The sequence below is a fragment of the Orbicella faveolata genome, unplaced genomic scaffold (assembly GCF_042242905.1).
Source record: "Orbicella faveolata isolate gen_17 unplaced genomic scaffold, um_ofav_v1 contig_3, whole genome shotgun sequence".
NCBI classification, from domain to species: domain Eukaryota; kingdom Metazoa; phylum Cnidaria; class Anthozoa; order Scleractinia; family Merulinidae; genus Orbicella; species Orbicella faveolata.
In genome coordinates, this window is record NW_028301558.1 from 5,578,745 (window position 1) to 5,592,477 (window position 13,733).

Consider the following 13,733-nt stretch of genomic DNA (forward strand, 5'->3'; position numbering starts at 1 on the left):
TGCAACGGTTACTTCTTCGGACAAATGAACTCAGGGAATTATCCACATGTACCCCCTCAATTTATTAAGTTTATAGACTGTGCATTCATATTGCTGAAATTTATGAAAAGAGAATCCCATCGGTTTCCCCCCAAAAATCGCATAAACTCCTTTGACCTATACGTGCTTTTTCAAAATGAGCCCTCAGAAATGACTGAGAAAACGCAAACTGGTACCGCAATCCCTGTTCGAATATTTTCTTTATCTTTTCGAAGAGTAATGTAAGCATTTCGGAAACAAATCGCCCGAAAATATCTTAAGAAAAAAATGCGTTTTGATCTTCTGCAGTTTTCAGAACCAAGTCGATACCAAGTCAGTCACGCCCGAGTCACGCGACTGAACGAAAAACGACGTTACATTTTTCCCCGCCCCTCCCCGATATACACGTATTATTCAGGGAGCCCTGGAAAAAAACGTGCAATCATGGCGGAAGGTGCAGAGCAGAAAAACGAAGTGGAGGCTCAAGTGGAAATGGCAGAGAATGACGAGGGTAAGGAAGAACGTCTTGAACTCCAACCGGAGCAGGAGACAATGCGCAGTGTAGTACTAACTGGATATGGAGGCATCCACAAGTTACAAGTGCAAAAATACGCGAAACCTAAACCGATGAATGGACAAGTTGTAGTTCGAGTGCATGCTTGGTGAGTACGACGTTTGTCACTGGCGAAAGCTGTTCTCAGATGTTTTTGCTGATTATTGCTACAGGGAAAGATCTGTAATTAAATTATCCACTGTAATGCATGTTTTTCTATTCAACGAAGCAAGAAATTATGCGCATTTGAATTGTTCAACTTGCAAAACGGTGGGAGGGGCGGTAATCTGTAAGCTTCTGTACGCTGTATGTGTAAGCTTATTAGTAATACGTGCTCAGGGGCACGTGCCATATTTCAGTTTTATCCTTCAGTGATGTTAGAGCTAAGAAGTAGAATTTTGAAATCTGTAGCTTTTTAAAATGATTTCCAGCCCATTTCGAGTGACTTGTATTTGGCGTGCCACGACCCGTGACTAAATTTCGCCACTCCAGCTAATAATATCATTGTTGCAAGATAAATGTTGTCTCAGTAATGCATGTATGTCTGAGAAAAAAAATTAAATGGATATTTAAATTAAATTCAGGTTCAATATGGCTTAATATTGACTCTCAGTTTAGAATTATCTCGTGTGGAGAAACCTTTTTAGTGCGAAGTCCATGGGAGGACTATTGGGGTTAGAGTATTGGGAAAGGTACTCCAAGTTAGCGAAATGCAAGTTCCGGATCGGAAACGTGGCCTTCAGATGTTAATATTTTTGTTAGCTGGACATAATATAATGACATACAAAAAGATCGTAACACAGATCTGTGAATAAACTTTCCATTGTTAACTCTGTGAACTTCATGTACTGGTAGCTCAGGGTGCATACATGAACTCCCCTGCAGGGTAGGTGAGCCAAGTAGCCCTTTGGAAATCCCAGGAAAATGCCTCTTTCCTACTCCCCTGAGATTTCTTTGGTACCTGTTGTGTTTTGGTCCTTTACATATTCTAGGGCATAAGTTGAAGTTGTATTTTGCACTTGTGATTTACAAGTTGGACTCTGGTAAAAATAAAAGGCGAACTCTTGTAAAAGTTTTATTTAAATTTGATTCTTACCATCTTTTACATGTGAAGCGCTATACCTGTAATTACAAGTCGGACACTTGTAACCTGCAGGACTTGTAACGATTTTTGTTGAACTCATTTTCGTGTGCACTAGGAAATGCAATGGTCTGATTTGTAATGTAAAAGTTTTATTAAATTGTACCAGCTGCTTGAGTGCTCTAGAAACTCCCAAGTGTATCCTTAACTTCACTAAACTCATTGGTGAACTCATTTTTATCATTTTCATGACACAGTAGGTTACCATAGCAGTCTTGAAAAGTGTTGGAAACTGTTTTGAGCAACCTTAAAAAGTTACATTTTGTATATAACCTTTTAAAATGTTGTTAAGAAATGAGTGAGTAATTGCTGGGTAATTTACTGGAAATTGCCTTTCCTTGATGCTTTGTTGGTAAATGCAAAAAAAAAAATAAAAGTTAATGAAAAATATATTGGATAAGTTTTGAATATATGCTGTCTTGGAAAATAAACCACTATTTTTTTTTAAATCACTTAGTGGCCTCAATTTTGCGGACATAGCACAACGCCAAGGACTTTATCCCAGTCCACGAAAACCTCCATTCATTCCTGGTTTGGAATGTTCTGGAACTGTAGAGGAGCTTGGTGAAGGTGTCACAGGATTAGAGGTAAGTTCTCCATTACACAACATATCATGGTGAATTGTTTTAGTTTTAAGTTTAATTCAGGATGTCTGCTTTTTCTGTTTTATTTGTAATACAATTATTATTTTATTATATGGCAAGGTAAATTCAAGCATTCTGATTGGTTCTTTCTTGGTTGGGATTTTGCCATACAGACAAAATACTCAGAAATTGCCTCTCTCCCACTCCCCAGAGATTTCTTTGCCCAGGTACCTATTGTGTTTTGGTCCTGTGCATATTCTAGGTTGTAGGGGAAAGATTTTCATAGAAGAAAATATAAATAGAGGATATTACATGGTGTCACAAAGATATGAATTTTATTTTTGAGTGAGTAAAAACAATATTAATAGCAAACAAGCGCAGCGAGGGAGTAACAGACTGACTGTTTGCACAAACAACCGTGAAAAAGTAAGAAACAACTTCATTGAAGATATATATACTCAGGTCCCGGATCTAGTTTTGCACAATGTATGAGTTTTACAGTTGGTGTATTTCCGGTAATAAAAAAATGTCATGTCTATATATTAAATGTTATTTCCAGTCACTTTCTTATGTCTTTCACCTAGTTGAAGACTGATCTGCAGTTGCATCAGCCACGTAATTCATTTCGAGTAGTTGTTTGTTGCCCTTGATCCCTGCAGGTTGGTTCACGTGTAACTTGCTTGACTACAGATGGTGCCTGGTCAGAGTATACCTGTATTCCGGCCAGCACATGCTTTCTTATTCCAGAGAGCATGAGTTTTGAGGATGCAGCTGCAATTCCTATCACATACCTCACTGCGTATTTAATGCTTTTTCACTGTACTAATCTGGGTGCAAGGAAAAGTGTCCTGATTCACATGGCAGCTGGTGGAGTGGTAAGAAAAAGACTGCTGTATACATAATCCAAGTAAACAGACATCTGTCTTCATCCCCAGGAAAAGAGTGTTACCTTCCATTAGTTTCATGCCTTAAATATGAGCCTCTTATTTGCAGTTTGAGAACTTGGGTTTCAGGTGTCTAGACCAATTTTGTACATGTAACTGAGAAATATTTCAGCTCTTCAGGGTTTTCATTAAGGGCTGGGCACCAGGCAAATAGACTGGCTGTGACAACGATTTTGCCCAGCTGGTTTGACCATCTAGCACACAGTTTTTCTTAAAATAAGTAGAGTTCAAACAGCTTTGCCCACCTGTGAAAACCAGTTACCCTCCTGCTGAAAACGTTACTACATACCTCAACTGAAACAGTTTTGAAAATTATATACACCCAAACCAGTGAAAGAAATTAAGAAAAGTTCGTGTAAATGCCAATATGCTTCCCATAATTCTCCCACTTTCAAAGGAAAATTCTGTTGACAGTGGTGGTTTTGGCAAAAAACATCTTGGGACTGGGACTGGTCCTGGGAAATGTTCTAAATGTCTTTGGGAATCTTCAGAACATGATTGTAAAAAATCTTCAAACATCTGTCTTTTGTTGACTTCCTTTCATAAAGAAATAAAATGGGTATTTGTTTACGTATAGAGTTTGAAGACAGCCAAGAAAGTTTTAAATACTTTTGAATACTTCTGCCTGCAGCTTAGGTTTACATAGTTAACTTTAAAATTCTCCAAATCTTTAACTGACTTTGATGTCAGGCTATGTAAACATTTGTGTCATTTTCTATTTCTCATCTACACACATTGGTAGTAAAAGCTGTTGTTTCAGATGTTCCTTGCTAATGAATTTGCAAATCATCATTTATTTTCCAGGGTGTTGCAGCCACACAGCTTTGTAAGACAGTGGAAGGAGTTACCACATTTGGTACAGCTTCAGCTTCAAAGGTACACACGTCACACGAACAACCACTGCACATGTAGCCGAGACTAGGTTACTAGCTCAGGTAGTGAGATAGGTTAAATCTGTCCTCAAGTCTAGGTTGCCCTCTTCTGAATTTGAGAGCAGGGCAACCTAAACTTGAATATTGTTGCACTTTCTAATAAACTTTGTCAAGTCTCTTTGATACACTGTTACCTTATCTATTAAGTGTATCAACCACATAAGTTAATATGTAATTCTTACCAGTTTGACAGCCCGCCTGTGTGACTGACTGACTGGCAGATAGACAGCCAGACAGATTGAAAGATAGACTCGCTGACAGACTAAATGTAGCTGACTACCATATATCCCCAGTGTGAATGGCCTGATCTTATTTATTATTGATATATCATTTACAACTTACCAAATCATATTTGATTTTAATAGTTTGTTTTTGTTTTTATCCAAGCATGAAACCATTCTTGCAAATGGAATAACACATGCCATTGACTACAGAACAATGGACTATGTTCAAGCAGTAAAGAAGTAGGTTCAGTTAGGTTCCCTTAACAGTGAATTTTGCAACTTTGTGATTGATATGAACCAATCAGCAGTTGCTGAGATAAAAAAGATCATGATAAAAGCCTTAGAGACACTGTCTTTATGGGAGCTTAAATAATATAACAGCAGTTTTCAGAGTATCGAAAGTAATCAGACAATTACTTTGGTTTTGGTTTTGTTTAAATTACAATGGTTAAGATGAGCTCAGTAGTCTAATTGATAAGTAATCGGTTTGGTTTTGGTTTTATTGCACTGACATTTGAAAACCGCTCTACGTTGGACAATAGTCAGCAGTAATCACAATGATGATGAAGAAAGCAATAACCTAAATTTATTAAATACCAGTAAATTGAAAAAAAATACCAAATTTAAACCAAAAAAAATAAAGTCAACACTATTAACCACAGAAGAGTACAGCCTAGTAACTTTTATTTGAATGGTCACACTCACAACATTAAAGATTTCAGAACCACACAACACGACTTAAGTTATAACTTTGGGTGTGACAGGGTTAATTTTGTCAGATAATTTCTTTCTCTGACACTGCACCAGTGAATAAATAATAACTATTGTGATAATGTGTTTTTTCAGGGTTTGTCCAGAAGGAGTAGACATTGTCCTTGATCCCCTCGGAGGTGCTGACACAAAGAAGGGATACAGTCTGTTAAAACCCTTGGGAAGTCTTGTTTGCTTTGGTAAGTTGGATCTGGTCAATGACATTTTGACAGAAAATTTAATAACGATCATAATCATCATCGTTGTAAAATTTTATTAACTGTATATCCACAAAGGGGCTCTCTTCATCTGTTAATATCTAGCTAAAATGATTAATTTATAAAGATAAACGAAGATATACATTCCTAAAGCTAACTATTGCTAAGTTGATATATTGACAGTCTGTGATAAAAATTGTTTCTATGTTGTAAAGTGGCTGCCTAATAAGTTTTTCCTTACTTTAAGCCGAACCACTCAGTCCTTAGTTGAGCACAATAACCATGAGGCTATAAGAATATTGTACCCTTTCCTTAAGTTAAGGTGGCTTACTACAGTTTTGATGGATTATAACAGCCCAACTTCTAACTCTTTTAAAAAATGTTCCGAGATGTTTTTCCTTTCTCTATTTACTGTTTACTAGTCTTTAAAAATAAAAATCTGTAAGACAGATTTTTTGCAAACTAAGATAATGTGAAATCGAAAATAGCTCAAAATCTGTCTTACAGATTTTTATTTTACTTTGCATGAGTGTTAAATCAGCCAATTTCTTATTCCTGAAATTTTGAGGTTGGGTCATATGGGTAGATTTTGAGAAAAACGTTATTTAACCTACAAGTGCTTAGTCTCTCCTTAGGTACTCAGTCATTCATTTTGGCCATCTGTTGACGTTAAATTGTTCAAGTTTCACACAGAATGGTAAAAGACTTAAGCAAACAGTAAATAGAGAAAGGAAAAACATCTTGGAAAGATGATCAAAAGAGATCAAAAGATGTTAGAAGTTGGGCTGTTTTAATTCATCAAAACTGTAGTAAGCCACCTTAAGTAATCATTTTTGAAGGTCTGCATTTCTGTTCTCAGAGCACAAGTACAAAAATGAGTAAAAGACAGTACAACTTTTAAATCATATTGCATGTGTCATTGATTATCTCATTTCACAAAGATATCAGACTGACCATCTCCTATTCAACTAGTCGGTTACTGGCACAAGCGCGGACTCTGTGGGAAGGCAACTGGACTGAAATATAAAAGCCATCCTCATGCTGTACGTTATATTCATACTGCTATCTTAAAAATTGCGAAATGATATAGATTATGAGGAGTATAATAACGAGTATGAGGTTCTAATTGACAGCTAAATGAGAATAAAAAAAAAAACAAAGTAGGTTTATTGTATTGATTATTGTTCTTTTCTCTGACAGGAATGGCTAATGCTGTTTCTGAATCAAAGAGTGTCTTTAATTTAGCCAGAAATGTAAGTATAAAGTCTTGGAAAATGTAATAGTAAATTCAGTGATGTGAAAACTGGCTACTCTGCTGAAATCTTACAATACAATGACTTCAACCAGGGCTACCTCAAGGTTTTCAACCAATCAGAGCACAATTTTAAACAATAAGAATGTGATAAGTTAATAAAGATGGTGAGTTTTAAGCTCGGTAATGAAATGTGAAGGTGAATTAATCAACATGACACAAGTGTGGGACAAAGAAAAATTCTGAGTCCCCGACAGGAATCGAACCCATGACCTCCTGAACACCGGGCAGGTGCTCTATCCACTGAGCTACAAGAACTCATGGAGAACAAGGTCATTTAACTGAGTTCATATATGACAGGTGTCCTGCATACTGCTAGGAAAGCTCGGTAATGAAATGTGAAGGTGAATTAATCAACATGACACAAGCGTGGGACAAAGAAAAATTCTGAGTCTAAAATTCTGACAGGACACCTGTCATATATGAACTCAGTTAAATAACCTTGCTCTCCATGAGTTCTTGTAGCTCAGTGGATAGAACGCCCGCCCAGTGTTCGGGAGGTCATGGGTTCGATTCCTGTTGGGGACTCAGAATTTTTTTTTGTCCCACGCTCGTGTCATGTTGATTAATTCACCTTCGCAATAAGAATGTGAGTTGATGATCTCACCAATCATGTTTTAGCAGTGTGAATGTTAGCTGTTTAAACACAGTACTCTTTACTCTACTCTACTCTACTCTACTCTACTCTACTCTACTCTACTCTACTCTACTCTGCTCTGCTCTGCTCTGCTCTGCTCTGCTCTGCTCTGCTCTGCTCTGCTCTGCTCTGCTCTGCTCTGCTCTGCTCTGCTCTGCTCTGCTCTGCTCTGCTCTGCTCTGCTCTGCTCTGCTCTGCTCTGCTCTGCTCTGCTCTGCTCTGCTCTGCTCTGCTCTGCTCTGCTCTGCTCTGCTCTGCTCTGCTCTGCTCTGCTCTGCTCTGCTCTACTCTACTCTACTCTACTCTACACTACTCTACTCTACTCTACTCTACTCAGAGCCTGTTTCACCTCACCATTCCCTCCCTCTCTTTCTGCTATTTTATCATGTGACAGGTGCAAATTCGATACTCAAGTGAAAACCGTTCATGTCCACCTTTCTATTGCTGCCTCTTGGAATGAACAGAACCTTATTCAGTCATAATATTGTTTTATTATTTACTTTATAGTATTTAGCATGATGTATTACCAAGTGAAACTTTACCTTTTAGGACTTCTGTTTAAGATTTGGCTTTCGAGACATGGCTATAAGCATGAACATGATTACTATCAATGAGTGTTGTTTTATTTTAATAGTGGTTTCAAGGTGCGACATTCAGCCCTGTTCAGCTAATGAAGGAAAACAAAACTGTGTGTGGATTCATGCTCAGGGAGTTGATTGACAACCATGAGTTACTTCATGAAGCAATGAAACATTTGTTTCAGTTTTACAGTGAAGGGAAGATCAAACCTGTCATTGATCAGGTGTTTGCTTTGGAAGAGGTTAGTGCTGTAGCAATCAAGGCTTGATTTGATGTGTTTCACATTTACAAATACTATCAGGCTCTCTACATGCATTGCAGCTCCGTGTTGCAAGATACCTTTCCAGTTCTCTGCCTGCAGTGTTGCAATATAACTTCCCAGCTCTCTGCCTGCAGTGTTGCAATATAACTTTCCAGCTCTCTGCCTGCAGTGTTGCAAGATAACTTTCCAACTCTCTGCCTGCAGTGTTGCAAGTTAACTTTCCAGCTCTCTGCCTGCAGTGTTGCAAGATTACTCTCCAGCTCTCTGCACCCTATGATATCTATAGTAGTCTTTGATTTGTTGCAAAGTAAAGTCAGCATGCAATTGCTCAGTCAAGGTTAAGTTTCACATAGAGTTTAAATATTTCTTACCTGCTTTCTTTCTGGAAATGGTTTGGGCATGGAGGAATGACAAAATGGTTTTGCAAAATATTTTCTACACAGCTTTCCAGCTGTGAGGCAGTTATAAGAAGAGACTGTCGACAAAACAATATTCTTCTGCCTTCACAAAGTCCTTTACAGAATATAGTTTTAGCCTGAGTTCTTCTTCATTAAGTGGAGGAATCTGGCAGCCCATAACTGATGAAGGTTTTTTTTGGTTTCAGGTTGGAAAGGCCATGCAGCGCATTCACGAACGTAAGAATGTTGGTAAAATAATTTTATCACCCATGAAGGAACCTGAACCTGAACCTGAGCCTGAACCTGAGCCTGTTGCTGCACCACCAGCGGAACTTTCGGTCACAAAGGTATACTTCATGTAGTCATGAATAGTAAGCTGTTGCTCTTTTCTGTTTGTTAACAACAACAACAACAACAACAACAACAACAACAACATCTTATTACAACATATTTGGTATGTTTAATATATGTAGTGCGTTTCAGATAAGGTAATTGTTATAACCTTGTTTTAATGAGACTGGAGGCCAAATGAACTGTTAGGTTTTCAAGTTAGCCTCCAGGCTTACTATGTCGAATTGTAGGACAAGAGAGATGAAGGAAGAATTTACAGTTTACAGTTTAGTTAAGGGAGAACACAAAACAAAAAATAACTCATTCAGATATTAGCTGACAGTAACGTTTCCTAGTTCCTGTGCGGCTTTCTCCCAGGCCTTCACGGTCAATTCATTTCGGTGACGTATGCGAGACAAACGGCCCAGAGTGCGCCCCCGGACCACGTGACCTGAAAACGATTGAACACGGCGAAATGTTGAGAGCTAGAAACTAGCAAACAGTAACGTACGTTTTGGTTTTAACTTTTGCAGGAAGAGGAAGCGAAAACAGAAGAGAAGGAAGTAGAAGAAAAAACAGAAGGAGAAAAAGAGGAAACTAAAGCTGACGAGGAGAAGAAGGAAGAGGCTGCAGCCTAGTGACTGGTAGGTCTTGTTAACCTGTTGTGAAAATGTGTCTTCTCCTTGCAGGTCTCTGTCCATTTCCTATGCTACCAGTTAGCAGCATTTGGTTATACCTAATTAATGCAGTCTTGAACAAGTCGTAATATTATTTTAGGTCTTCGAAACGTCCTTGAATTGTAAAGTTTTCCCAGATGTCATCTTTTGATCAAGATAGTTCCCGGATAGTGAGAGTTCAAAATGTTAATTCTCTTAGTCAGATCTTGTTATGGTCATTTGTCTAACTTGTCATAGAGCGGTTTTCAATTGAGTATCGAAAGTAATCATGCAATTACTTTGGTTTTAGTATTATTTCGGTTTGAGATTGGCTGAGAAGTCTAATTGTTAAGTAATAGGTTTGATTTTGACTTGAAAACCGCTGTAAAACCTAAGTTATTACTGTGGCCAGTCACAGTGATGCAGACAATCCAATGAACCAATAAAAACTCGAAACAAATACATGTTGCTGAGGCGAAGTGCGGGAAAACGAGTCGCGATAGGCTTTTATTTCACTTGTGACTGGATGACAAAGTGACGCAATTTTCTATGTGGACTGCCTTGTGACTGGACAGACTGTTCTCTTGGGAGGGGTGTTGGCCTAAGGAAGGGGTCTGTTAACAGAGGTTCTACTTTTAAACTTAAAAAGCTAAAAGAAACACAAGGTTTTGTTTCATTGCAGGTTGAATAATTCTCTGACATTTGCTTGGTAGTGAGCATTTAGTGGACATATGATGTTTGTAAGCAAGCCTGGTAAAATCATGGTAAAACGTCAACATTTACTACCCCCTGAATCGCTTTTGAGGGACTAGTGAATTGGTACAAGAATTTAATACATGTAGACTTTGCTTTGCAAGTTGACAAATGATTGATGTAGTACAAAGGTCTTTCAAACTGAAGATATCTGCTACTTTTTACTCCGGAAAGTTGGTAAATTAGCTATTTAGGTTAAGTTCTTTAGTTAGGTTGGTTTCTTTACATAGTACAGTCTAAGGATGACAAACAAAACTCTTTTAGGCTCTGATACTACTGATAGCATTCGGAAGTTGCTCTGTATGGGCTGTCATAGACAATCAGGGCTGAGCTTTAAGCGCGGGAAAGTGGCCTCTCTTTTTCAGTTGACTGGTTGTGTTAAAGTCACCTTTCTTCTGATTGGCTAGTTTTTGAACAACCAGGCACTAGACGTTTTTCCGCGTGAATAAAAAGCCATCTTTATTCGCGCACTCCATTCGTTTCCCTTGGCACAGACGTCGGAGAATTCGCGCCAAAAAAATACGATGTTGATGACGTAGTAATACAAAGGCTCGCTTCCATGTTCGTGTGTGAGGAGCAGCGATTCAGAGAAACCGCACGTATCACTTGTGTGAATTTTTTTGGGCCGAATTTCAAACAAATCTTTCGCAGGGTTTGAATCGAGTGCGTGATCTGTGAAGATGGATGTTTCTTCAGTTATGATAACAAGAAGTCAAGTTCTGGCTCTCTCTCTGTCACACAACGCTAGGGAGAGAGAGATTCCCTTCCTAGAGTGCAACGTTGCATGGCAGAGAGAGTCAGAACTGGACTAGATAACTAGTGGTTTTGGTAGGTTTTAGTTTATGGCAGTCAGTCTCCCCTTCGGTTAGTATATCGCGCGGCAAAAGTGTCTCGCGCGTGCGAAGAACAGAGACTGGTCACAAGCCATTAATTGACGATGTGCTTCAGTCGTAAAGACTGACAACAAGAGATTTAGAGAGTTTTCGTTTAGATTTTTAAAATTTCGTGGAAATGAAGAGCTAGCGACGAGGGAAATATTAAGTTTGCTAGGTTGCCGAGCTGTTACACACTCTCTTATGGTGGTTACAGCTTTGAACCGACTAATTATTCATATTGAACTGAGATAAAAGTTAAATTCCAAGTTAGAGGTTGATCAAGGTTTGGGATAACTGGACTTGTATCAGGCTTCTTTGCTTGTGAGGTGATGAAAGTTGACAAATTACAGAGTTAAATTTAAAATGGGACATAATATAGTACCAAGTTTCTGTTGTTGTGATATTAAGTTCGGCAAACGCAAAACCAAGGTAAGATACCGAAGTAAAATGTCTCGGTCTTTGATAAAGGAACCAGTAAATTATTAGTTACAGAAAAGTGTTAGGAATTGGTTAACAGATTACGAGCACTCCTTGTTTTTGACAGTGCGTTAGGTGAGAGAATATAGAAAAATAAAAACAAAAAAACGGCCGAACAAAAATGACCGCACGACAAAAGAAAAAGAAGGACCCTATATCCAAACTGGTTGAAGATTAAAACTTTCAGAAACGATTAATACGCGCCTTTAAGAAAACGCCGCGAGATGAAGTTTGGACAAACCCTCCAACTCTTTCGAACTCTATGTCTATGTTGCAGCTTGTATGAAATCAAGGCTACAGTTTAGTTTTTCAGTTGGAGAACTGAGAACTGAAGGTAAACGAAGAGTTCGCTTTGTGTGCTCGGTTAATGGAAGACAGACTGGTCAATAAAATTCGTTGGGGGTTTTGCGATACCGAACTATTTCATAAGTTTTTTTTTCTTAATAATAAAACTTTTTGCAGACTTGTGCTGTTACGTAAATTAAGATATATAATGAGATATATTTTTGTCGTTTAATTGAGAAGGCGTCGCTAAGATAAGTGTTTGTTTTCACCAACAACAGTTGATTTATATAAAAAACTATAATTATTACATGATAACTATTAAATATGATTTCTCTTTATGAGATTCGAATAACAAAGAAAGGATTAAACAATAAAGATTTGAATGATAGACTTCAGTCTCAATTGAACGACGCATACCATCAAATGCCTTAACATTCCGATAGTAAGTCCTGGGGTTATATTTTAATTGTAGTGGATTTTACCGGGAAAGGGGGGGGGGGGGTCTATTTCAATTTGGTTTATCGTCGGAAGGAATTTTGCGTTTTGAAAAGGACCGGCTTGTATTTAGGACCCCGTCCGCACAACACGGGAGAAATTTCAAAACGCAGCTTCATTTCTACGGTCAGGCCTACCGTCCGCACTAATCCGGCACGAAAACGAAGTTTTTCGATTACGTTCTTCGAACCAGAAGGAATTTGAAAACGCCGGCTTTGCGTTTTAGTTTGCATTTTGCTTGCATTTTGAAAACGGAGCTTTTCGAAAACGATGGCGTCACAATAATCATGTGATTTTCCTCAAACACAAATCCAAAATGACCGCTGACTGTTGCGTTTTCAAATTTCTCCAACGTAGTGTGAACTGGCCCTTAGAAGAGACTTGGCGCCTGATGTAAAAAAAGAAAACGCAAAAAATTATATTGTATGTTACAACTCTAAACATAAAATAACCGTTGTGAAATACAAAACTGTCCCGCGACCATCATGAGACCAACATAAAGGTCTGAAATATGCTGATCACGTTACATACAAAACTACACGAGCAGCAGGGGACTTGCAAGTGGAAAGAAATTTGATTGTTCTGTAAGAGCTAACACTAAACAAAATCCCAGACATTCCGAAGCGGCCTAGCATAACAAGGAGTATTTCCAACTTATTAATATAAACAAGATTGCTTGCCCAAATTGAATTTGCTGTTGCTGGTTCAACAATGTTATCAACCTAAACTGTATTTTTAACGTCCTAAAAACACTCTCAGTGCCTGTTGTCTAGTTTAGAGAGCTTTCTGTCTGAAAGGGAGTTAGGCTTGCAATTACCAGCCGCTGTTCGAGAAAGGAACCTGCCCTTCTGAGTAAAATGTTAGTAAAGAGTTAATCCATTGACCACGGAGAAAGCAGTCCCAGCGAACTGGCTTTCGGGCCAAACGATCGCAATATTCGCAACCTAGACTCGATGAAAACCCAGGAAACATATTGTTCTTGAACACTTGGCTCGGGGCATTGTTGAGACCTGATTGTTGGCATTTTCGGAGATGGTATAGTAGAGTTGCTGTTGTTCCCATGACAACTATTTTAGGTCTCTAGGACACTTACATTTATCACCGTGAAACTGTGAAATCTAACGTTTTGAGCGTTAGTCTGACGAAGAACTGACGTCCGAAACGACAGCTTCACAAACTCGTTACGGCTGTCAACTTCAAATTGATTATTGCTTTGTGTTCCACTCTACCGCCAACATCGTCCAACAGTTTGCTAGGTAATCAAATGATTTCGAGTGCAATTTGGGATAATACAAGCAGGTTTTTGAATT

The 13,733-nt window shown here is 38.4% G+C and overlaps 1 protein-coding gene across 1 annotated transcript; it reads left to right on the plus strand.

The window, feature by feature from the left end:
- Positions 1-291: 291 nt before the first annotated feature.
- On the plus strand, positions 292-12,316 carry LOC110068188 (NADPH-dependent quinone oxidoreductase VAT1-like). The gene is made up of 11 exons (XM_089298434.1): positions 292-680; positions 2,170-2,299; positions 2,956-3,171; positions 4,045-4,116; positions 4,560-4,636; positions 5,243-5,346; positions 6,565-6,617; positions 7,948-8,133; positions 8,759-8,899; positions 9,416-9,526; positions 10,221-12,316. Exons 1-10 carry the CDS (start codon positions 307-309, stop codon positions 9,518-9,520), a joined length of 1,458 nt encoding a protein of 485 aa, XP_089154560.1. The 5' UTR covers positions 292-306; the 3' UTR covers positions 9,521-9,526; positions 10,221-12,316.
- The last annotated feature ends 1,417 nt before the right edge of the window (positions 12,317-13,733 follow it).

Excerpts from the sequence above, each read along its gene's own strand:
- LOC110068188 (XM_089298434.1), top strand. The coding sequence starts at position 307 with ATGCGTTTTGATCTTCTGCAGTTTTCAGAACCAAGTCGATACCAAGTC. Across the intron at positions 4,117-4,559 it reads GTACAGCTTCAGCTTCAAAG|CATGAAACCATTCTTGCAAA; the intron begins GTACACACGTCA and ends TTTTTATCCAAG. Across the intron at positions 8,900-9,415 it reads CGGAACTTTCGGTCACAAAG|GAAGAGGAAGCGAAAACAGA; the intron begins GTATACTTCATG and ends TAACTTTTGCAG.